This window comes from Amphibalanus amphitrite, unplaced genomic scaffold, assembly GCF_019059575.1.
Source record: "Amphibalanus amphitrite isolate SeventyFive unplaced genomic scaffold, NRLGWU_Aamphi_draft 000543F_arrow, whole genome shotgun sequence".
Taxonomy (NCBI): domain Eukaryota; kingdom Metazoa; phylum Arthropoda; class Thecostraca; order Balanomorpha; family Balanidae; genus Amphibalanus; species Amphibalanus amphitrite.
The window spans coordinates 219,954-244,633 of NW_024882037.1; the positions used below are offsets into that span (position 1 = coordinate 219,954).

The 24,680-nt window shown below is 50.0% G+C and overlaps 2 protein-coding genes across 6 annotated transcripts; one reads left to right on the top strand and one right to left on the bottom strand.

The window, feature by feature from the left end:
- The first annotated feature begins 201 nt into the window (after positions 1–201).
- LOC122393605 (endoplasmic reticulum junction formation protein lunapark-A-like) lies at positions 202–23,051 on the top strand. 4 transcript variants are annotated; one of them, XM_043389809.1, is made up of 12 exons: positions 202–219; positions 8,607–8,725; positions 9,036–9,126; positions 15,722–15,951; positions 16,930–17,116; positions 17,399–17,453; positions 17,646–17,735; positions 18,063–18,152; positions 19,157–19,330; positions 20,517–20,633; positions 21,339–21,752; positions 22,335–23,051. In XM_043389809.1, the coding sequence occupies exons 3-12, from the start codon at positions 9,100–9,102 to the stop codon at positions 22,409–22,411; spliced, it is 1,461 nt and encodes a 486-aa protein (XP_043245744.1). In that variant the 5' UTR covers positions 202–219; positions 8,607–8,725; positions 9,036–9,099; the 3' UTR covers positions 22,412–23,051. The 4 variants fall into 4 exon arrangements, with proteins under 4 accessions (XP_043245744.1, XP_043245745.1, XP_043245746.1 ...); XM_043389810.1 differs by lacking the exons at positions 202–219; positions 8,607–8,725 and adding an exon at positions 1,547–1,602; XM_043389811.1 differs by lacking the exons at positions 202–219; positions 8,607–8,725 and adding an exon at positions 1,655–1,745.
- On the bottom strand, positions 9,362–13,982 carry LOC122393604 (uncharacterized protein K02A2.6-like). 2 transcript variants are annotated; one of them, XM_043389807.1, is made up of 5 exons: positions 12,570–13,982; positions 11,799–11,924; positions 10,963–11,114; positions 10,411–10,572; positions 9,362–10,143 (listed from the first exon to the last, which is right to left on the bottom strand). In XM_043389807.1, the coding sequence occupies exons 1-5, from the start codon at positions 13,008–13,010 to the stop codon at positions 9,669–9,671; spliced, it is 1,356 nt and encodes a 451-aa protein (XP_043245742.1). In that variant the 5' UTR covers positions 13,011–13,982; the 3' UTR covers positions 9,362–9,668. The 2 variants fall into 2 exon arrangements, with proteins under 2 accessions (XP_043245742.1, XP_043245740.1); XM_043389805.1 differs by having other exon boundaries at positions 9,369–10,572.
- Positions 23,052–24,680: the final 1,629 nt, after the last annotated feature.

Sequence of the window (24,680 nt, forward strand, 5' to 3'; positions counted from 1 at the left end):
TCTCTCGGACGGCAAAGATTCTACGTCGTCCGGCCAATCCCGTCCAAGGTCAGCGGGGGCTCGGCTGCGGTTATGGAACGTGATTGGCCGGACGGCGTAGAATCTTCGCCGCCCGAGAGACATCGAACGCGGGGTATAATGACCTTTGCTTATTGTCACATGTGCGCCGCATTCGCGATTGTTGCCGACGCCTGGTTTGCAGGCCAGCCCACTACAGTTGTTAGGGTGAAGTCGTATAAGAGTACGCACTTAGTGGATTTCTTGCTCTCATTTGTTTAATAATTGAAGGAAAGAAATCGTTAATAGGGAAAATTAAAGTTCATTGAATTAGCCATCAACCCATGGGGCAGCGATCCTTCAGCGTAAATGGAAGTGGTCTAAAACTGAATTTTTCTGAACCGTTGCACTCGCGTACTCTTACCATATGGGGTGTGTAAGAGTACGCACGCCAGGCGGGTGGAGTACGCAAGCATATGAACACACACCTATGCAGCTTGCACTGTCCAAATGCTTAACTTCAAACTCAGAAGGCATTTAAGTTAATTCTAGTATCCAAAAAGAAAAACATAAAATAAATCTTTCAAGTCTATAAATCAGGAAATAATCATGTCGTGTGTTTCTTAAAAAAATGCACAATCAAAAAGGAGAATAACTCGTATTTGGAAGAATTTCGGGTACGCATCTGCATCACAGTGCTCCATTGATGATATACCTACAAAACAAACGTCATTGAGCGATAGATTAATAATTCTATATTTCTGTATATTCGATTTAATGTATAATTCTGCGTACTCTTACCCTCCTGAACAGTGCGTCCTCTTACCGTACATGCAATTCGCGCACAAAACAACCCCGAAACGTTGTGCAAAACTTCGCAAACAGAATATTGCACTGTACAGTATTTCCCCAGATAACCTCACAAGTTTCCCACAACAATCACGGAAATTTACCTTATCTCAACTGGCAAGTATCAAAATTATTGTACCATATCATAATAATATCATAACGCTCGAGAATAATATTCATAGCCTTAAACTCAACAGCGTCGCCGCTCAACGCCCACGTTCCGTTGGTGACCTGCACGCACTGGCGGCTTCATGTCACTTCATGAACTCGACAAACCCGCGTTGCTAAGCAACCGAAACAGCTGATGCGTACTCTTATCGCCCGCGTACTCTTACCCGCCCTTACCCTATACATATCGAAAAACCGATAAACTTTTAGGCGAAAAAGGCACTATTCCAGGCCCATTTTTGATTTTTTTTGCGATATTTGGTAAAAACAGAAGCTTCTTATCCTAGGAAAAATAAAATGGGAAATCTTTCAAAGGTGGCACACTACCTTTAAAATTGTTATAAAATAAAAACCATTTGAAATTTATGCTTATTTTTTTTTTCTCAGGCGATTTACTGCTCGATTCAACACCTTCCTGAGCAAAAATATCACATAAAAATCAAACGATCTTCATTTTATAGCGATTTTAAATACTGTCTCAAATAGCCCCACTGTCTCAAATAGCCCCACTTTACGGTACATCAAATGTCTTGAAATTTATCATAAATAATTTTTATTATAAAAAAGTGATATTTCTCAGAGGTCATGGTAACTATCATCACTACATCAAAATCACCTTACATGTGCAATAGGGGAGCCCTCAGAAAAGGCTTGTTTAGGTTTTGGTTTAGGTTTAATCGGATGGGCTGGTGTAGACTAGGTGTCTATTCGGTGCCCACGTCAGGTATATGGTAGGTATACTGGACTGATTGGATCTAGGGTATAGCCGTTTGCGCCATGAATTGGTCAAGCCGGTTCTTGAAGGTGTTAGTGCTGTTTGCCAGTACAACATCTTCTGGTAGTTTGTTCCAGTCATGGATTATACGATTTCGGATTTGAGAAGAACTTTGCTCTTGCAACAGTTTTCGATCTTTTGACTTTCAGCTTCTTGCTGTGTCCTCTTGTTTGGCAGTCATTGTTCATGGTAAAGAATTGCATTGGGTTTACATTGATGTGTCCTGAAAGCAGCTTGAATGTCTCTATTAAGTCTCCTCGCCTCACTCTATCTTCGACACTTGGCAAATCCAGTCTTCTCAGTCTCTCCTTGTAGGTCAAGTTCTTCAGTCCCTGTACTAGCTTGGTAGCTTGTCGCTGTACCCTCTCTAATGCCCTGAAGTCTTGTACCATATGCGGACCAACTGCCTGAATACAGTGTTCTAGGTGAGGACGTATATATATAGTGTACAAAGTTTTGAAGTTTGTTGTAGTCAGGGTGTCAAAGGTCATTTTAAGAAGTTTCAGTGCTGACATGGCTTTGTTACTGGCCTTCAGGCAGTGGTAGGTTAGGCTTCAGCGAGCTAGAACCCAAACTCCCAGGTCTTTCTCCACATCTGTTTCTATAAGCTCCAATGCCTCTCCATTTGGTTGTTTCAGATGATACCTTTCTCTGGGATTTCCGGTGCCAAAATGCATTGCTTTACATTTCATCGCATTGAACTGTAAGAGCCACTTCTTGGACCAGCAGGCCAGTGTGTCCAGGTCAGATTGGAGCACTTCTGCATCTTTCTTGCTAGACACCAGTCGATACAGCTTTGTGTCATCAGCATATAGTTTCATTGTGCTGCGGACAAGTCTTGGCAGTTCATTGACGAACAGTATAAACAATACTGGGCCTAAAACCGATCCCTGTGGCACTCCACTGCTGACATTGATGCTGTCTGACAGCTTCCCGTTTACTGACACCCGTTGTGTTCTGTTTCTCAAGAACTCAGAGATCCACTTTAGTATGTTTCCCCTGATTCCATATCCATGTAGTTTTGCCTTCAGTCTCTCATGCGGTACTGTGTCAAAGGCCTTGCGATAATCTAAGTATATCACATCCACACTGTTTCCTTCATCAATCAAACTTGTCCAGTCTTCAAATGTCTTCATTAGGTTTGATTGACAGGACCTTTTTCTGACAAATCCATGTTGGTGATCTGATATGATGTGGTTGGATTCCATGTGCTCTGTAATATTCCTTCTGATCAATCGCTCTAGTAGTTTACATACTTGGCTTGTTAGACTGACGGGTCTATAGTTTCCTGGTTTCTTCTTACTTCCACCTTTAAATATTGGAATCACTGTGGCTTCCTTCCATACTTTTGGTATCTTGCCTGCTTCCAGTGACTTATTAAATAGTGAGGAAAGAGGCTGGGCCAGGGCCTCAGCACAGGACTTCAGCACTATTGAAGGGATCCCATCAGGCCCAGAAGCCTTGTCCCCATCCATCCTCCTCAGCTCTTCCAATACTTCCTGTCTGGATACCTTCATATTAGTCAGAATCGTAGTGTCTATGTCCACTGGGATGGTGGGAATATCTAAATTGGGATCCTCTTCCACAAATACTGTTTGAAAAAATGAGTTAAGTGTCGTTGCTGTTTCTTTATCCGTTTTTGTCAATTGTCCTGTGTGTGATGTGATGAGCTTACATGTTTTAACCCGCGCCCTGCTGGGGGTCCTGGATTTCCACGCCCTGCTGGGGGGGGTGTTTGAACACCCCCCCTTCTAACTCGGCTCCTGGGCCACGTAGCGATACGCGGAAGGCGGCGTTCGAAAGAGCGTCAAAAATAATGACGAAATCACTTCGGTCAATTTTTTGGTCAGGGCAAAGGTCAGGTCACCAGAGGTCATTGAAGGCAAAATTTCGCCGATTTCCAGGTCGAATGTCGAAAATTTCCAAGAAGCCAACGCATAACTCGGGAACCAATAGAGCTACAGCGCCGCGGAAAAGCGCATTCGATAGCCCTATTAACGCCCTTTCTGAGTAATTCTCTCAGATTTGACCTAACGTCAACGGTTTTGCCTGCAGGGGGCAAAAACTGCAAAAATAGCCGATTTTTTCGAAAACAGTTTTTCTGCAATAACTTTTGACCCAAGCCTTGTACGAGCTTACTTTTACCGCCATCGTGTTCCTCTCGTCAAGACGCATCGAATGAACTATAACTTGACCTTGAAGGGTCAACTTGAAAATCTGACCTCAGGTCAAGGTCATGACCTGACCGGAAAGGGTCATGTTGCATATCAGTCGATCCGTATCGTCGAGCTGAACACATCTAAGGCGTTTTCATCGCTCTAGAATGCCTCTATCAAAAGTTATTTGCGAAAAACTGTTAGATACCATTCGTGACCTGAGATGACCTCAGGGCATAAACAAGGGTCACGGACACCATTTTCAAGTTCAGTGTGTCTAAAACACTTGTAATTCGGTGTTTGGGAGTGTTTATAATGTCTTTCATCCAAAAGAGGCTCATTTCAATTTTCTCCCATTGACTTATAATGGGGAGGTCGCAAAATTGACCTGACCTTAGGTCATCGATATCAAAATTCTGAGATATACATTTTGTACATGCTATTGCCCTTAGCAATCGCTGAAAGTTTCAAAGCGATCGGTCACTCGGTGTAGCTATGACAGACATTGAAAGTTTTATGAGGTGAGGTCACTTCAAGTGACCTGGTGACCTGACCTTGAATGACCTTGGTCTGAAATTTTCACAACATGTGTAGAATTGATGTATGATAAGGTGTACCAAAAACGGCGGCGCGGAGCGCCGCCGTTTTTGAGATATTCGCGAAAAACCACAAGGGGGGGTGTTCAAACACCCCCCCCCCCCCAGCAGGGCGCGGGTTAAATAAAATCAAGGGCTTTGCTTGACAAAAACACACATTTCACAGCAAAACTATGAATCATTGAGGTATTGACCCTCGCCCGCACATGGGGGGGGGGGGGTGGGGGGTTGCCACCCCCTCCCCTAGGTAGTCTTTCTGCTCTGCACTCAACATTTTTAGAGCTAGAAGCCTGATTTTCCGTATAGCTGCTCCTTTATCCTTTCTTGATGTCCACTGAAAATGTTAAGTTTCTGTGGTTTTTTGTTTTGGAGATATGACCTTGTTTTTCAGGTCATGTCATGACCCAAATGACCGATTCTCAACATCTTGCGTTGGCTATGGGCCTTGTGAGCCTTTGACACCTTGATTTCGGCCTTTTTTGCCGGTCTTATCTCCCACCTATCATGGAACATGTTGTTTGACGATGTACAGATGTCAAGGTCAGGGTCAAGGTCAACCTAGGTCATCTATAATAATTGCGTTTTGGGCAAGCTGAATTTAGTTTTTGTGAAGTTTTCTGATTGCATTTGTGGTAAAAACTTCTCAGATCATGATTTCATGTAACATGGACACATAAACACTCGGTGCACACATCAGTATACACACAGACACACACAGACATACAAACACGTATCATTGACCTTGACCTAACTTAACCTGAAATGACCTCAACGACAAAAATCTGGTCGGGTAGTGTGACAAAGAGGTTCTAGCTGGCTTGGCAACAGAAAACAGCATCGTCATCGGTATATGCTAAGCAGCGCACTTGATATCCAACGGTGACTCAAAACAGCAACAGTTTTTAGTTTGACCTGACCTGGAAGGTCAATAACTGGTCTGAGAAGGTAAAACTGGGTATCATTGGATTCGTCTCTTCTCAAAGAATCTTTTTTGTCCTTACCGCGAAGCTCTATCTCCAACAGGAACGAAATGGCGGGGGGTGGCAACCCCCCCCCCCATGTGCGTTCTGTTCTAGGATGGGAAAATGGCATGTGCGGGCGAGGTTTAACATAAAGTTGCATGCTCCGGGTATAAACTCATATTTGACATTACAGAGCTAAAGCAGCAAAATTAGCTACTTTAATGACTTCAAGGTTAACCTTCGCCCCAGTGGGGGGGGGGGGATATGTTACCTCCCTGTCGCGTTTTTTGGGTGTGAATAAAAAACCGCGGCCGTAGCGCCGCGCCGCTTGGAGTAGCTTTTTGTACATCAATTTTGGACAATGTTTGAAATTTTTGACCCCAGGTCATGTCAGGTCAGGTCACCAGGTCAAGTTTAGTGACCAAGCCTAAAAAAGTTTGCAATCATGTCCAGCCTGCAGTGTTTGTCAGAAAGGTTTTAAACTTGGTCGATTGCATGATGTTATGGGCGTCTACAATTTGCATATCTCGGATTTTTTATATCCGTGACCTAAGGTTAGGTCAGTAGCGTGACCTTTCCATTATAAGCGAATGGAGAAAAACGAAAATGCCTCTAGATCCATGTGTACGCATAGGAACAGTCCAAATATTTCAGAATCACAATGATTTGGACCATCCGTGACGACCAAGGTGTCTTTTTTGCTTATAGCCTCTAGAGAGGTCATCCGAGGTCATTTGAGGCTACGAACAGCTTTTTGCCAATAACTCTCGATTGGAAAGAGATAGAACGCTGGGGATGGCCTCATTGTTTTGTCTTGCCGAGACGCATCGACTGATATGCAACATGACCTTTTCCGGTCAGGTCATGACCTTGACCTGAGGTCAAATTATCAAGTTGACCTTTCAAGGTCAAATTATAGTTCATTCGACGCGTCTCGGCGAGAGGAACACGATTCTGGCAATAGAAATGTCGTTGTGTTTTTTTTTTTTAGTCAAAAGTTATTGTCGAAAAACACTTTTCGTAAAATAGCTTTTTTTGGAGTTTTTGTCCTCTGGAGGCTAAACCACTCACCTGAGGTCATTTTTGATAGTGACCTTATCAAAAGAAGAGTTCAAAAGCTATCGATTGCTTTTCCAAGCGTTTTTCTAGCTATCATAGTTCCTGAGATAATGACATGTTTTCTGAAAAATATAATGACAATTCGCAAATTTTGAACTTTGATGACCTCTGATGACCCAAATATTGCTCTAAAATGAAAAATGACTGAAATACTTTCAAACGTACGCATCGAGAGCTATCGACTGCTTTTTACCGCGTCTTTCTAGCCCTCTTAGTTTTTGAGTTAGAGGTGAGTGGTAACATATGCCCCCCCCCCCCCCCCACCATTAGGGCGAAGTTGGCTGAGACCGCCACTGGGGCGCGGGTTAAGTAACAGTCACAGAGGTCCTAACTCCTAGGCCACAGGCTACCTGTCCTACATCACACTTTGTCTGCATGTGGCTCTGGGACCACTTGCAACACTAGGTACTCATGCCCCCCCCCCCCCCCCAGTTGATTGTCTTTTTCATTTCCTTTTGATGCTCCAATTAACACACATAGAGCAGCTCACTGCTCATCCTCCAAGTCCATCCTGAGTAGCTATCTAAGCATTTGCTTTCTCTTTCTTTATCTGGGTCTTCCTCCTCTTTACCATTATTATTGCTGGAGATGCTAGCGAATTCATACTTCATGCCAATGACAACAGCAACAACAAAAAAAAAAACAATCTGTGAACATGACATGAACATGACATGAAACATGAACATGACTTTTAACTGGGACTAAAGTGTCTGCTATAATGCTGCATTGCTTTACATATACCAGTAAAACGCCTTTTGGGCGAAGAACGAGCGAGCGAGATAGTGAGCCCTGCACGTGCGGACACGCGCAGGGGAAGGGCGAGAGGGTACTTCCAACGGGCTTGCGCAAAGCACCCTTCTAACCGGTCGCTAGCGGTGTACCAAATTTGAACGCATTCGGCCCAGCCGTTCCTGAGATCTGGAAGTGGCATTCTGCACGTGCGCACGTGCAAACGGGGTCCAAACTGACTTTTGCACGGCACCCTACTAACTGGTCAGTGGTCCCCAACCGTGTACTAAATTTGAGCGCAATCGGCCCAGCCGTTCTCGAGATCTGGAAGCGCCCCCTGCACGTGCGCACGTGCAGTAGCACCTTAACCGCAACACATGGGAATGCATCGCCTGGTGGGTGCCTACCTGTATGCCAAGTTTCAGCGAAATCGCCCCAGTAATTACCGAGTTATTAAAATGGGAACAAATTTGACACCTCTTATTGTTGTATTTTGCACGTGCATTGGTGGTGACCCAAACGCATCGAGAGTATCCTATTTTTGGTAGAAGGGATGCTGCTACCCTACAAAAATTACCGCAAGTCAATCGCTCAAGCGGCTGCTGAGATATGAGCCTCTCAAAATCACTACTTTTGCAAAACAGCTTGAACACCCTTGACTTTTCACGTGGCACGTGCCACGACGGTCACTGAGATGTATCAAAAGTAGTCAATTACGGGGTAGAAGGGATGGGGCTACCCAGCAAAAAAGACCGCAGGCCAATCGGTCCAGCGGTTGCTGAGATATAAGCCTCTCAAAAGCGTTACAGGCCGGGCCGGGCCTGGCCGCCCATACTGAGATTTTTCCGTTATATTGAAAAGACTCGCTTCGCTCGCTGCGCTCGCTCGCTCGTAATAACCATTGGCATAGAAAATACAGTTCACAGCTGCAAAATGCTCATTTTAGGCCCCAAATTGGTCTATGATCATAGTCACCCCGACTATCATTGTCACGCAGGTTTACAGTATAATCTTCATTCTGACAAGTAGGTAGGAAATATCAACCGTTTTAAGGGAAATTTCAAAAACTTTTAAATCCGTTTCAAATAGCCCCACTTTACTATTATTATTATTATTATTATTATTTTACAGTACACCAGTTTACTCGCCACACCTTTCCAGCTAATGTATTTCAATAGGCCAAGCATACAATAAAGCTTTTGAATGTTGTGTGTAAAAAGTATTGTGAGCATTGATGTGTGGTATCAATTTGAAGGTAGAAAGGATGTGTTCTTTCTTTTCATGTTTTTATTTTGTCAATTCCTCCAGTTCCTAGGGGGCTGAAAAGGGGAAAATCACTCAAATTTGTCACAGAATCAGCTCAACCTGGGCTAGGTAGGTACTAGGTAGGTAGGTAGGTATGCATGTATGCGTGCAGTGCTTTCAAGTGGTGCAACTTGAACTAGGAATCCTTGCAGAATTTCACGATTTTCTTGTGGTTTTAGGCAGCTGTTTGCCTATCGTTTCTATTTTAGTGTAGACACTGACATCGTGGACTCTTGTCAGCCCTTTGTGCTAATTATGGATTTCTTGTGTATTGTAGTGGCTTGTTGTGGGTAGGGTACTTTATTGTCTTAAGTGGGCCATGCCCAAAATGTGCAATTCATGAATATCTTGTTAATAACCTACCTTCCTGTTTTCACAGCAATCTATTATAAGCTAATTGGATCACACCACAGCTGCCTAAAGTTTCTGCTTTTTAAGAAAACATGGGCATCATATTTTCACGATTTCGGGTAAGTTGAAATGAGCTGCTAATATGTTTGCCTTTGGGAGATTTAACCCGCGCCCTGGTGGGGTCTGTTTATAACGCGACTTGGTGAGGGAAGGGGGGGGGGGCTATTTCCCCCCCCCCTCATATCTCCGAAACTACTGGACCGATCCGCAAAGTTCAAACGGCGTTCGAAAGGCCTGTCAAATTTGTCGAAGAAAACCAAATTTCATTGACCTCGGGTGTTAAAGAGGCATATCTGCGGGACATGTATTCACTCACACAGATCCGTACCGCACTGACTGCCAGCTCCCAGCTTCGGCACGCAGGCCCAGTCCGCCCACAGCCCCAGGCGGTGCGGCCGCACGGCGGTCAGCTGACCAGCGACCGCCGGCCGGCCGGCCGGCTAGAGGTGCGACCGCCGCCCGGCCGGCCAGTTAGAGGTGCAAGTTACCACACTCGCCCTTCCCTTTAAAGATCAACAACTGTCTTTTGTAGGAAGAACGAACACCAGTTCACAACCCAAGCAGTTAGAAGTACATTTCAGTCAGCGGCCGCAGCCGACACTCAGAACCGGAAAAAGTCAGTCTGTTTCCGAACTCGTGTGGAGCGCCGGAGGGACGGAGCCAGATCGTCTGGATCAGTCCCAGGTGGCAGCTCAGTTGCGGAGTCTTTGGCCCGGGCGGCCGTACTTCCGTTCTCCTCCGCCAGCTGACCCGCAGGAACGGCAGGAGCACCAGCAGGTACCACACTGTCAGGTACCGCACTGTCAGGCGGCCTGCGCGCGGCCGCCGCCGGCTCCTCCACCACCGGCAGTGGTCCAGCCAGTCGCCGCGCTGCACACTGGTCCAGAGGCGGAGACGGGACTGGCGCGCTCACATCAGAAGCCGGAGATAGATCAGCGATGGGACGCAACTGATCGAGATGCCGCCGCCAGACACGCCCATCATCCAGACGGATGCTGGCCATGGCGCCACCCGCCAGGTCCACCACCGTTCCGGCCCGCCAGGCCGGGCCGGCGCCGTAGCTCCTCGCATAAACCCTGTCGGACACGAGAACACTCTTAGGGCGACGGCCAGAGTCATAGTGTCGCTTTTGAGAGTCCATGCGACGCTCCACTTGACCCGCCACGTCTGGATGCAGCAGCTGCAGCCGTGTTTTTAGTTCCCGACCGAACATCAGGTATGCAGGGGACACACCAGTGGTAGAACTAGCGGTAGTATGCTGCTTAATTAGCCAGTTAGCAACTCTTAGGTGCAATGACACATCAACAGACTTCTTAAGAGCACACTTCACCTCCCTCACGTACCTCTCCGCGAGACCATTACTCGCCGGATGATGCGGTGCCGTCGTGACGTGCCTGATGCCGTTCCTCTTGACGAACTGTTGGAACTCTCTGCCCACGAAGGCTGGCCCGTTGTCGGTCACCACGGTATCCGGCAGTCCGAAGATGGTGCACAGAGATCTGAACCTGTCAACGGCCACACACGAGGTCTGTGAAGACGTGATCTTCACCTCCACCCACTTGGTCATAGCATCTACTACGACCAGCAGGTATTTTCCTCCTTCCACAGGGCCTGCATAATCAAGATGGACACGAGACCACGGCCTTCGTGGCCAGGACCACTGATGAAGGTCAACTTTGGCAGGCATCGCTCTTTGCTGCTGACAGGCGGAACAAGAGCGAACGTAGGCATCGATGGCATCATCAATGCGAGGCTACCACACACATGAACGTGCTGCAGACTTCATACTGCTGACACCCGGGTGGCCCACGTGGAGTTCTCTCAGCACATACTCCCACGCCTTATGTGGCACCACCACCCTGTTGCCCCAGAGCAAGACCCCTCGGATAACATACAGTTCATCTCTCCTGATCCGGTATGGTTGCAGGCTCTGGTCCTCCGGCCACTCTCCGTACTGGACGGCGGTCAGCACCCTGCTGAGGAGAGCGTCACGACTGATGAGCTGAGCGATCCTCCCGGCATCCAGCGACAGGTCGTCTTCGACGCTCTGCAACAGACAGACACTTTCAGCGGGCTCGTGGAGGCGGTCACCATCTACAGGCAGCGGAAGGCGACTGAGACCGTCTGCGTGACCGATACTCGCAGTCGATCTGTACTCTATTTTGTAGTTGTAGGCGGAGAGTCGCAGGGCCCACCGCGCTATCCTGGCAGAAGCGATCATAGGGATGCCCTCGTTCTCCCTGAACAACTTCAGCAAAGGTCTATGGTCCGTGACCAGGATGAACTTCTGGTTACCGAACAAGTACTGATGGAATCTCGTAACACCAAATACGATAGCTAAGGCTTCACGTTCTACTTGACTCATTTTCTGTTCACTTTTACTCAGGGACCTGGAGTGGAAACCAACGGGTTTTTCCACCCCATCATCATACCGGTGGGAAAGAACGGCACCGATGCCATGCGAAGATGCGTCACAGGTCAAAACCAAGGGGAGGCTAGGGTCATAGTGAGCCAGAACCCCATCAGAAGTGAGAAGCTTCTTTGCAGCTTTGAAGGCCTGCTCCTCTGCGTGCTTCCACCTCCAGGGGGTGTCTTTTCGAAGGAGGTCATGTAGCGGTTTCAGGACATTTGAACGATCGCGCAAGAACCGGGAATAGTAGTTCAATATCCCCAGAAAACTTTTAAGCTGCCCAACATTCTCAGGAGCTGGCGCTTCATGGATGGCTCTCACCTTCTTCCCAGATGGATGGCAGCCGGCAGCGTCGATCAGATGTCCCAGGTATTCAACCTCGTCGACGCAGAAGCGACACTTCTTCTCCGAAACTCTCAGGCCAGCATCCTGGAATCTCTGCAATACCTGTGAGGTTCGTTCCAAACAGTCAGCTTCGGAGCTTCCGGCGATGAGCACATCGTCCAGGTACACACACACACCAGACATGTCTCCAACAAGTTTTTCCATCTCTCTCTGGAAGAGCGCTACAGCCGAGTTGACACCGAATGGCATTCTGCGATAGCGATGGAGACCCAGGTGGGTATTAATGGTGAGCACATCTCGGCAAGAATCATCAACTACCAGCTGCTGGTATGCCTGACTGAGATCGAGTTTTGAGAACACTTTTCCGCCTGCCAGGCGGCTGAAAATCTCCTCGATCCGAGGCAGTGGGTACTTGTCTACACGGACAGCCTTGTTTGCGGTAAGTTTAAAGTTTCCACAGATCTTCACATTTCCATCAGATTTCAGCACGGGTACAATAGCTGCCCCCCATTCAGAGTTTGAGACTGGCTCCAGCACACCCATAGCTATCTCCTTCTTCAACTGTTTATCTACCTTTTCTCGGATTGCAAAAGGCAGAGGTCTGGGCTTGAAAAATCTTGGATGTACTGTGCGATCTACATCAAGCTTGACTTTGACATCTCTTAGCTCACCCAGACCGTGCTCGAAGACCTGAGGATACTGATTTTTGAACCTATCGACGACAGGCACGGGGCGTTCGGTACTCACCGAGAAGACGCTTCTCCAATCCAGCTGAATGTGACTCAGCCAGTCTCGTCCCAGGAGATTCGGACCACTTCCCTTCGTGACGATGACGGGAAGCCACCATTCGTTGGAGCCGTAGCGGACGTCCACCACAGCCTCGCCCAGCACAGGTATCTTGTGTCCCGTGTAGGTCCTGAGGACCGACTGGGGCGCCTGCAGCTTGATGGTCGACTCCAGCTGTTTGTAAGTAGACTCATTTATGATAGAACAAGAAGCACCCGTATCCAGTTCCATCACAACATCCACGCCCTCTATCCCAACAGTCACCGTTGCCGGTTTCTTTTTGTTACTGACAGCGTGAATGACAGTTTTGATCTGCTCCAAATCGGAATCTTGAGTGCTCTGACAGCTCATGCTCCCGTGTCCCTCCTTCAGGTCCTTCAGCAACATATCTCGCATCCCCATCACGTTTCTTATCAAATGATGATTTGAACTGCCTCTTTCCAGGTAGGTTCGGTTTCGTATCACGACACACCCGCGCAAGGTGGCCAACCTTACCGCACTTGAAGCAGGTCGTCGCCGTATGACGACATCTGTCTCGACCGTGCCGTCTTCCGCAGCGTGAGCAGCTCGAGAACTGCTGGTCCATCCTGTTGACAGCTCCTTCCCCAGACGGCTCGACCGCTCGTGTGGACGTGCCAGTCAGAATGCCTGCGTCTCTGGAAGCAGCCTCCATGGACAGACACAGCTTTTGTGCACGAGCAAAAGTCAGTTCATCTTCAGCTAGCAGCCTTTTCTGCATCTGCCCATCACTCACACCACACACAAGGCGGTCTTTTAACATGTCGTCCAATGTGACGCCAAACTGACAGTGTTCAGTGAGACGACGCAGCTCAGCAATGTAAGCAGACACAGTCTGATCGCTCTTCCTTACGCACATGTTAAATTGAAAGCGCGCCACTGTCACAGACGGCTTTGGCTGCAAATGACGGTCCAACAACGAGACAATATCATCGAAAGATGCGTCTCTCACCTTGTTCGGCGATACCAGGCTCTTCACCAAAGAGTACGTCTCCTTACCACACACGGTGAGCAACACAGAACGCTTCTTGTCACTCTCGGTGATATTTTCAGACTCCAAGTAGAATTCCAGACGTTCCTTCCACTCTTCCCAATTATCCTCACCAGGCTTGAAAGCATCAAAGCCTCTTCCTCTTGAATCGCCCGCCATGCCTCAACAAAATTAAATTCGTAATTGTCCTCGTCGCCAATTGTTAAAGAGGCATATCTGCGGGACATGTATTCACTCACACAGATCCGTACCGCACTGACTGCCAGCTCCCAGCTTCGGCACGCAGGCCCAGTCCGCCCACAGCCCCAGGCGGTGCGGCCGCACGGCGGTCAGCTGACCAGCGACCGCCGGCCGGCCGGCCGGCTAGAGGTGCGACCGCCGCCCGGCCGGCCAGTTAGAGGTGCAAGTTACCACATCGGGATCACCGATGACGTCACAGGGCAGGTCAAAGATGAAATGTTTCACCGTTCACGGGTCTTCTAGGGAATGCGCTATAACACCGAGGAAAACGCATTTTTTCGAGAATCAGCGATAGGACATCAGTTGCCTAGTACCTACACATGTTGCTATTAGTCACTGACAATACCAGATCAGGTGACAGGTCAGGTCACCAAGGGTCACAGGTCAGGTCACATGAACCCAAATTTACTAAGGTTGTGCGATGAATGTTTTATGGCCAATTTTTCATTTCCAACTCAATGGTGTTGGTTATAAGACCATCAGGTACGGCTTAGGTCACTCTCTAGTCTCTGGTGAAGGTCAGGTCAAAAAAGGTCAAATTTTAAAGTTGATAGTTTTGCATAAAATGGGTATTGATTCGATGCAGCTCGTCACGAGGAGTTTAATGGTGGTCTTTGTTTTGCGCTACGGGGTATAGAATGCTAAAAATTGAGTTTGAAAATGTGACGTCATCAATTTTGAACAGTTTTTTCGCTATAACTTGGCCAAAAAGAGGTATCGATCTCAAATTGTATATTTGGATAGAAGGCGGTAAGGACTATCACATATATTCCGTTTTTTCGAAATTCAAAAAACTTTTTGGATTTTTCGGCTATTCTATTCAAAAAATCTATTTTTTATTTTTGGGTGTCAAAATCCAAAAATTTCACAAATCCGAGATATAATTTTTGTAGCTCTGTCAATTCTACAGCTTTTATGTCTTTATCATTTTTCTGTATTTGCAAAGCTATAGGCCTGACAGCTCTTCCCGCGAAACCCTTTTTTGGGTCGAAAACGGCAGAACATGACGTCACTCTGACGTCATTTCCGGCCAACCTATCATAGTCTTAAAAAAAAATTGGTCACAATGTGTAAAATTGATGTCCGGGAGGGTACTGAAAGTTTGGTGACGATCGGCGCAGCGGTTCTGGAGATATATCGAAAAGTCTGGGGGGGGGGCAAAAATAGCCCCCCCCCCCCACCAGGGCGCGGGTTAAGTTGTGATATTTATCAATGTTTGGGTCGATATGTTTCCCTTTCAGCTGTCGGCCTTTTAGAATATTTGCCCTAACCCAGGACTTGGTTGGTCTGGTACATTGTAAACACATCCTGTTGGGCTAGTTTCATTTGTGTGTGTGTGTGTGTGTGTGTGTGTGTGTGTGCGTGTGCGCGTGCGCGTGCGCGTGTGCGCGTGCGTGTGTGTGTAAAAATGTTCACATTTGGGGGATGAAAGGCATGCAAATGCTGATCAACAAAGTTCAGCAGAACCTCTTTTCAGTGAGTGAGTTTGTCCAAGCCTTTTGGACCTAGAGGCCAAGTGGTCGGACTGATGAGGGTGGGATGGCACCATTCAATTTTTCTCAGACTAGTTAAAATTTTAGCTATTCCTTGATTCAGTAAATAGGTCATTTAATACTCCAATGTCAATGTGAACGGATGTTACAATTACAAATACATATCTACTTCGCGCTGCATAAAACCTTGTTTTGATCTCCTGATCCGGTATTATTTTGATCAGACATGGAGTTCGATGTGCTGCATTGTGATCCACGACAGTACCTGCGTCTGCCGTACCCCGGCTACAGTGCACACAGTCGAACCGTGGGTACACTGGGAGCACTGGGGGCCGGCCGGCTGACCTCCCGCGCGGCCACCCGCTCCGCAGCGCAAGCAGTCCACCATCGAGGTGCTGCAGCAGATCGAGGACGACATGGCGGCCATCGAGGAGTACAAGACGGGCACGCGCCGCCGCCAGCAGCGCGTCTCCGCCGTCATCGTGGCCTACTCTGTGGTGCTCTACGTGGCCGCCGGCGTTCTCCTCTACTACCACTACTTTCCGGACGATATGACCACGCGCCTCCTCTGCGTGGGCGCGCTCCTTCTCTTCCCCGCTGTGTGAGTATTCGATTCACGTCCAGTGTTCCCCGCTGTGTGAGTGTTCGATTCACCAGTGTTCCCCGCTGTGTATGAGTGTTTGATTCACCAGTGTTCCCCGCTGTGTGTGAGTGCTCGATTCACCAGTGTTCCCTGCTGTGTGTGAGTGTTCGATTCACCAGTGTTCCCCGCTGTGTTAGTGTTCGATTCACCAGTGTTCCCCGCTGTATGATTGTTTGATTCACCAGTGTTCCCTGCTGTGTGTGAGTGTTCGATTCACCAGTGTTCCCCGCTGTGTGAGTGTTCGATTCACCAGTGTTCCCCGCTGTGTTAGTGTTCGATTCACCAGTGTTCCCCGCTGTATGATTGTTTGATTCACCAGTGTTCCCTGCTGTGTGTGAGTGTTCGATTCACCAGTGTTCCCCGCTGTGTGAGTGTTCGATTCACTAGTGTTCCCCGCTGTGTGAGTGTTTGATTCACCAGTGTTCCCCGCTGTGTGAGTGTTCGATTCACCAGTGTTCCCCGCTGTGTGAGTGTTCGATACACCAGTGTTCCTCGCTGTATGAGTGTTCGATTCACCAGTGTTCCCCGCTGTGTATGAGTGTTCGATTCACCAGTGTTCCCCGCTGTGTTAGTGTTTGATTCACCAGTGTTCCCCGCTGTGTGAGTGTTCGCTTCACCAGTGTTCCCCGCTGTGTGAGTGTTCGATTCACCAGTGTTCCTCGCTGTGTGAGTGTTTGATTCACCAGTGTTCCCCGCTGTGTGAGTGTTCGATTCACCAGTGTTTCCCGCTGTGTATGAGTGTTCGATTCACCAGTGTTCCCCGCTTTGTGAGTGTTCGATTCACTAGTGTTCCCCGCTGTGCGAGTGTCTGATGGACTAGTGCTCCCTGCTGTGTAAGTTTTGAGTGTTCATTGTTCTCTGACTAGAGTCCTGACATTCCTTGAGTTCTATCAAGATGTGAAATTGGAAAAAGTAAGTCTGTTGTTGTGTTTACAGGGTCTTCTTACTCAAGAGGCTGTTAATGTGGTATTATGGAAGGAAGATATCGAAAAATGAACTGAAATTAGCTTCATTAAAAAAGAAGAAGGAAACCATCTTGGAAGAGGTTCAAGATAAGGAAACTTACAAAGTTGCCAAACAGATTTTGGAGAAATTTGCCCCCGAACAGCTGAGACGATCTCCGGTAAGCTGATAACTGTTGCGGAGTGATGTCCAATGTCTACAATACATGATGTTATGAACCTGGTCATTAGTCGCTTAAAGCTGATTAGCTTCACATTCACCTAAAATGTGATTTGGGTATCCTGTTTTTTCTTTACTGCTCACGTTCTATTGTGTATGTCTCAGTTGGTTATTCGTATAAGGTGACAATCGTATGATGATTATTGTATGCTGAATGCGAACAAAGCATGTTTAATTGGTTTATTGGCTGACCGGCTGACTGCTTTGTGGCGTTTGTCGACAGCTGCGGCCGACAGGCAGTCCGTCCACGCCCGCCCAGCAGACTGGCAGTCTGGCCGGTAAGTTTCGGCTGCCGTCCGTGTAGGTACCCTCAGAGACTATAACGAGAGGACGTGGCGACTGACAACTCAACTGTCCCTCTAAAACGTGCCACTAACCGGATCTGTCGCCGGAGACGCGCCACCATCATTGTGACACTGTGATGACAAACGTTCCCGAGACCGTGCGCTCATACGTGTTCGTTGTTTCAGTGGCGCGCCACCGTCAGCTGGCGGCCAGCGCGGCGGTGGCTCGGACTCCGGTGCCGGACACTCCCCTAGGTCGCGGCGCGCCCCAGCCAGGTCGGTGCTCTGAATTATATACTTCCTAGATTGACTGTTTTAACCCTGGTGCTAGGCTGCTGTTGTAGTAAGATGATATACGGCGCGTTTGCTATGAGTTTTATAGCACACAATGTCAATGTCGACCTGCGGTCGGCCGCTGACCGTTTCTTTTTGCTGATGGTCGGACAAGCACCAGTAATCACTCGGTATCCTACAGCGTCTTTGCCACGTCTCACTGACCGCTAGTCGGTAATCTCTGAGTGTGCTGGCGGCGTGCGGGCGCCGCTGTGGCCGGTGCGGTGCCGGTGTCAGGTGGACGGCGAGTGACAGCGCTCTGGTCGGCAGGTGCCGGACGGTACGCGCCCGTCGGCGGCCTGGTGGCGCAGTCGCCGCTGTCGGGCGTCCCGGGCCGCGCGCTGCAGCCTCAGATGGGCGGTGAGTCGCTCCGGCAGACCCCGCGAGACCCGCGGGATAGCCCAGCTGGACAGCCGGGCATCGGCGAACGATAGTCTGCCTTGTCCATGGCGTCTTTGGCGCCGGGATGTTGCATTATTAAACTAGTAGTAGTTTGGGAGAGAACTCTGATATCCGACCAGTTATTACGGAGCGAGCGAAGCGAGCGTAGTCTTTCCTTAGATTAACGGAAATTTCTGAGTATGAGCGGCCGGCCGGCCGGCCGGCCGTGGTCACGCTTTTGCGAGGCTTATATCTCAGCAACCACTTGACCGATTTACATGCGGTAATTTGTGTAGGGTAGCTTCATTCCTTCTACCGAGCATTGGACTATTCCCGATGCATGTGGGTGACCCCTTATGCGCGTGCCACGTGCAAAACGAAGAGGTGTCAGTTTTGTAATTGTTGCAATATCTCGGTAACTACTGGGCCGATTGCGCTGAAAGTTGGCATGTAGGTAGGCACCCACTAGGCAATGCATATCCATGTGCCAGAGTTGGGGTGCTGCTGCACGTGCGCACGTGCAGGGGTCGTTTCCAGATCTCGAGAACGGCTCGACCGATTGCGCTCAAATTTGGTACAGTTAGGGACCGGTTAGTAGGGTGCCGTGCAAAAGTCAGTCGGGACCCATTTTGCACGTGCGCACGTGCAGGGTATCGCTTCCAGATCTCGAGAACGGCTGGAGCGATGGCGCTCAAATTTGGTACACGGTTAGGGACCGGTTAGTAGGGTGCCGTGCACAAGTCAGTTGGAGGTACCCCCTCGAAATTTCGCACGTGCAAGGCTCACCCTCTCGCTCGCTCCGTTAGTCGCCCCAAAAGGCGTTTTACTGGTGTAAATCTCGCCAATTAACTTTTTATTTTGTCAGTTAATGATAGTGCCGTCAACTGGTGGGATGCTGTATATCTATTTATCACAAACCGCACTCGGTCACACCATATCCCACGACCGGCCGCCGGCCTGACCCGCGTGTCTGTGCGCCGCAGGGCCGCGCGCGGGGCCGCCGCTGCCGCGGCCGGTGCTGCCCCGCGAGCGCGGCATCATGGACCGCATGCTCGACTACCTGGTGGGCGACGGGCCGGCCAACCGGTACGCGCTCATCTGCTGCCAGTGCCAGAGCCACAACGGCATGGCGCTCAAGGAGGAGTTCGAGTACCTCGGTGAGTGGCCCCGCCACGCCCCACTCGCCCGGTAGGAGTCGCGAGCTCCCGGGGTTCTCGGTTCTGGTGCTCTCAGATCCCCTCATAAACGCGTAGCTTTTTGGTATATGTGTGCCTCCCCATCCCGTCTTTAACCTTGAGAAAGGAGCTGCTGTCGCCAGTTGGTCCCACAAAGACACTTGTTATTAATTTCGGCATTACTTCTTTACCAAATTTAATCATTTCGTTTGGCATTGGGAGTTCTCAAGGTCTGATAGTTTTGTAGGTATTTCCCCTAAAAGCAATAAACTAGCATTGTGACGTATTCCCTAGACCAACGGAATATTTCGTACATTTTTAGTTACGGAGCGAGCGAAGCGAGCGTAGTCTTTCCTTAGATTAACGGAAATTTCTGAGTATGAGCGGCCGGCCGGCCGGCCGGCCGTGGTCACGCTTTTGCGAGGCTTATATCTCAGCAACCACTTGACCGATTTACACGCGGTAATTTTTGTAGGGTAGCTTCATTCCTTCTACCAAGTATTGGACTATTCCCGAAGCATGTGGGTGACCCCTTATGCACGTGCCACGTGCAAAACGAAGAGGTGTCACTTTTGTAATTGTTGCAATATCTCGGTAACTACTTGGCCGATTGCGCTGAAAGTTGGCATGTAGGTAGGCACCCACTAGGCACTGCATATACATGTGCCAGAGTTGGGGTGCTGCTGCACGTGCGCACGTGCAGGGGTCGTTTCCAGATCTCGAGAACGGCTGGACCGATTGCGCTCAAATTTGGTACACGGTTAGGGACCGGTTAGTAGGGTGCCGTGCACAAGTCAGTTGGGACCCATTTTGCACGTGCGCACGTGCAGGGTGCCGCTTCCAGATCTCGAGAACGGCTGGGCCGATTGTGCCCAAATTTGGCACATCGCTAGAGACCAGTTAGTAGGGTGCCGTGCACAAGTCAGTTGGAGGTACCCCCTCGCAATTTCGCACGTGCAAGGCCCACCCTATCGCTCGCTCCGTTAGTCGCCCCAAAAGGCGTTATACTGGTTTTAAGGAGTTTGTACATCTGCTGCTTGCACGTCTCTTAGTAAAACAAAGTTTGCGCATTCGCTTTAAATTTAAAGTCATGGACCAGACCTGCCGTTTCCATCGACCGGGCGTGCGTCTGGCTCACTGTGCCCCGACCATGTCTGCCTGTCCGCAGCGTTTCGATGCAGCTACTGTTTCGCGTGGAACCCCGCCCGCAAGCAGCGGCCGTCGGCGCCTCGGCTGCCGGCAGCGCCCACGTCTGGCGAGAGCATGGTGGAGTCTGATACAACCGGTGAGCGCATGGTGGAGTATGACACAACCGGTGACACAACCGGTGAGCGTATGGTGGAGTCTGATACAACCGGTGAGCGCATGGTGGAGTCTGACACAACCGGTGAGCGCATGGTGGAGTCTGATACAACCGGTGAGCGCAAGGTGGAGTCTGACACAACCGGTGACACAACCGGTGAGAGCATGGTGGAGTCTGATACAACCGGTGAGCGCATGGTAGAGTCTGATACAACCGGTGAGCGTATGGTGGAGTCTGACGTAACATAGTGGAGTCTGACACGCGGCCGGTGAGAGCGAGTCTAGTACGACTGATAAGAGCGAGTGACATGCCCGATGAAAGCGCCCCATCTACCGCCCCGCTACCTTTTTTTCCTTATCACCGCCCTATCGTCGTATCACCGCCCTAACCCCTTTCTATCGCCCTAGGCTGGTACCTTTTGATTTCCTGACATTCGGCTGGAAACTGTTGTATCACCATAATTCTGCTCATGATCATTTCCATGGGATGAATAGCCTTGGTGCGAGACCAATGATTGTGCTAGAAGAATAACTGTCAGTACTTAGTGTGTTTGAACATACTTGCATGCGTGCGGTGTGGAATATGAACATGTGGAATATTGGTGTGTGAAAGATACGATTTCTGTGCTCGTAGTTATTTTATTTTATTTTGCCGTGTTCTCTAGTGTGTCGTGTTTTCCTTCTGCAGAGACGAGTGAGAGCGAGACTGAGGGTGAACGTACTAGCGATCGGCCGACCTCCGAGGCGGAGCAGCCGGCCGACCGGGCGGACGAATCCTCTGCGGCACCGGCGGAGCGTGTCGAGGAACGGACAGAGCGGGCCGCTGCGGGCTCCGACCCACCGGACGGGGCGGAGGGACCGCCGGCGGACAGACTGGCGGAGGCCGCGGCACACCGGCCGGGGCCCGAGTCGGCGCCGGCGGAGGAGCCGCACACACAGCCGGCGGAGTCCCCGGGTCCGGAGTCCCAGGGTCCGGCGGCGGAGTCTGAAGGGCAGTCAGGTCCGTCTGTGCCAATGGAGGCGGCCGCGCCCGTGCCTCCGTCGGATTCGACCGCGGACGAGCCGTCTTCGTCCAGTCAACGAGCTGATGATCAAACACAAGGTACCGTCAGGGCATCCGGAACGCAGGGCAAGAGACCGAACGCTGTTAACAGGTGGACTATTGCGGGGTAAAATTAGCACAACCACACTTAGATCTGCTGCTTAGCACGATTGAAAAGTGACGCTCCGTTGGTTGGCGCGCTGAAGCGTTTGAAGATATGGGCACCTTGCCATAGTTCCGGCACCCGTACACCCATGAATCACCAAAATCCAAATGTTTAGATAGCCTATCACTGGTAACTGTAAGCGGCAACTTTGCAGATACTCTATCAGCCTCGTTAGCCGAAACAATGCTGGCTGCTCCTCCTTTAGCAATCCTTGCGCTAGAACTCTCACATTGATGATCGATGTACGTAAAACAAAAGCGTTTGATTACATTCATCGCAGAAGGCACTGATGTTTTTACTCTTTCTTGCTTTTCATCACATACTTCTCTTTAAATAGAGAAAATGTGCGAATTTTTAAAACTAATTATGGAATGTTTGTTTTTGTTTTCATTTAATAGTACGCACGTCGCACACCATGGCTGCGCACGGCGGCAGCGGTGGGCGGTTGTTCACAGCGGAGCCGTTCTGTCCGGCAGGGTCAGAGGAGGCGGCGGCCCTGGGCGCTGGCGTGGCGGACGTGCCGTTTGCGGACGACTGCGGATCGGACCCCTGAGCGGCCATGGAGCGGTCGGACGGCCGTCAACTCACCCCCGGCCATTGGAGCTCAGGTCGACAGTGCGGTGCCTTAGCGTTGTGTGGTGTGCGCCCCCCTACCGGGACCCCGGGTGGGCCCTTTTGGCTGTGCCGCCGTGAGTGGACATAGTGTCTTCCCTGGGAGCTGCTGATAGTAGCAGGGTGTGTGGATCGCTCACCCTGCCTCCCCCCACTGCCTGTGCCCCTCCCCCCCCCCGGTCCTGGGGAAGCCGCTGTGGTGCGTCACCGGGCGCTGCCGGTGATTGTGGTTCGGTGCTGCGCTGGGACGCGCTCTCTGGTGGAAATCTCGGCCAGGCTCTCTGCCACCCGAGCGTCTGGGCTATGGTCGCGACTGGTGTACCTCTCCAAGAGGCTTGTTTGGTTTTACGGGGCTGGTGTTGAGAGCAACCTTTATGCGCTGGAATATATGGGCTCGGGTGAGACGTTGGGCAGGTGCGTTGGCGGCGACGCTTTCGAGCCGTACCTCGCTCGTTTTTTTTTTCTAACCTTTGACTACATAGTCAGAGTGCGAGCTGCCTGGAACGTGCGTTATTCTTTTGTAGACGAGTGTTAAATTATATGTACTGGAAAGTGTTACTAATATATGCATAATTTATTCAGCTGCTTGTTTACACAGTGTCAATTTGCAGTGTGTGACACCGACTGGAACAGATTGATGAGATCCTGTCTCTCGTATCATTGCCTGCGGGAAAGGTGGCCACTGGGTTTCATCCGAGAACGTTTTCATGATAAAGGTAACCGAGGCTTCGTACTGTGTACTGTGGCGACGAAACTAAGCTCTCCCCAGTGGCTCGGATATCCGTCTTCTGAAATCTGAGGCGACCCGTGATATGAGCTCGATTCGAGCCTTTCTTTTTGTCTCGTTTATCGGATGCTTTTGGGATGGTCTGCAAGTCAGTGGTACTCATCGGATCAGTAGCAGTGCCTCGATAAATATTGTGAGTGGGACGGTGTCTGTTTCACTGTCAACACTGGGAAGGTGGCTGTGTCATTGTCAACACTGTCGAATTGAGCAAGTCCGTGAGCAAGTAGTCATTTCGATATGGGTGACGTAAACACGGACGAAAATTCGTATGCATAAAAATAACGAACGGAAGACACGGGACGGCACCGTAGATGTATTAGTAAAGAAATATTGCGTAGATGGAGCATGGTCAAGGCCGTATAAGAGAGGTAGAATCATCCCGCAATTTCCAATGGACCGGTCGCTAAGCATTAGCGTGACGTCACTGGTGGAGACCGCGCGGCGCCCGGCTCCAAGCCGTACGTCGGGTACATTTGGCACTTTATCGTTGTTATTACTGAACGTAACGACAACTAATGACTCTTAATAACTTTTTTACCCACCTAAAGCTGATTTCCTTGCCGATACATTGCCGACCCGAGCCCCAGGGTTGACAATCATGGGTCGGATGGGCGACCTCGCGACGGGAAAAGGAACGATTGCAATTGTTGTGTCCTGCACCGCCGATTGCATTCTTTATCTGTACCCGGAGGGGGGGGGACAGGGAGCACGTGCCCCCATCGGATCAGGGGGCCTCTCGGGCCCGAGGGGCCCTGCGACGCCAATTGGCGGCTGAGGGTCCACGCTGGCATTTTCGACTCAGAAGGGCCCCACAGGGCTCGAAAGAACACCTTATGTGCTCCGAATAGCCACACTTCTCTCCATAAGAGCCACACACCGGCTTTTTATTGTTCCTTGTCGGCATTTGAGGGCCCCTTGCCGGCCTCTCAGGGCCCATTGGCGACCTCTGAGGGCTACTTGCCGGCCTCTGAGGGCCCTTACCGGCCTATCAGGGACCAGCAGCTCTAAGGGTTCCACACACGCCTGTGATGACCCGCTAACTAAACCAATGGTTGAAGGCCCCCACAACGGCGCCTGCGAGGGCCCTCACCGGTGGCTGTGAAAACCCCAAACCGGTGCCCAGCTGAGGGCCCCACACTGCCACCTCTGAGTTTAACCGGCACCCCTGAATGAAGTTCCAAAGGCCCAAACCAGTGCTTCTTAAGGCCATATATCGGCGGCTCTGAGGGCTCAACGCCGGAGCCTCTGACGGCCCAATGGTTGAAGGCCCCCACAACGGCGCCTGCGAGGGCCCTCACCGGTGGCTGTGAAAACCCCAAACCGGTGCCCAGCTGAGGGCCCCACACTGCCACCTCTGAGTTTAACCGGCACCCCTGAATGAAGTTCCAAAGGCCCAAACCAGTGCTTCTTAAGGCCATATATC

Bases quoted from the DNA above. Each gene is read 5' to 3' on its own strand.
- LOC122393605 (XM_043389809.1), top strand. From the start codon at position 9,100: ATGGGCATCATATTTTCACGATTTCGG. The intron at 9,127-15,721 runs GTAAGTTGAAAT...CCCGCTCCGCAG, and splicing joins TCATATTTTCACGATTTCGG to CGCAAGCAGTCCACCATCGA. The intron at 20,634-21,338 runs GTGAGCGCATGG...TTCCTTCTGCAG, and splicing joins GGTGGAGTCTGATACAACCG to AGACGAGTGAGAGCGAGACT.
- LOC122393604 (XM_043389805.1), bottom strand. From the start codon at position 13,010: ATGGGGATGCGAGATATGTTGCTGAAGGACCTGAAGGAGGGACACGGG. The intron at 11,115-11,798 runs GTGAGAGCCATC...TGTCTGTTGCAG, and splicing joins GCCATCCATCTGGGAAGAAG to AGCGTCGAAGACGACCTGTC. The intron at 10,573-10,962 runs GTATGTTATCCG...GGCCGTTGACAG, and splicing joins CGGATCAGGAGAGATGAACT to GTTCAGATCTCTGTGCACCA.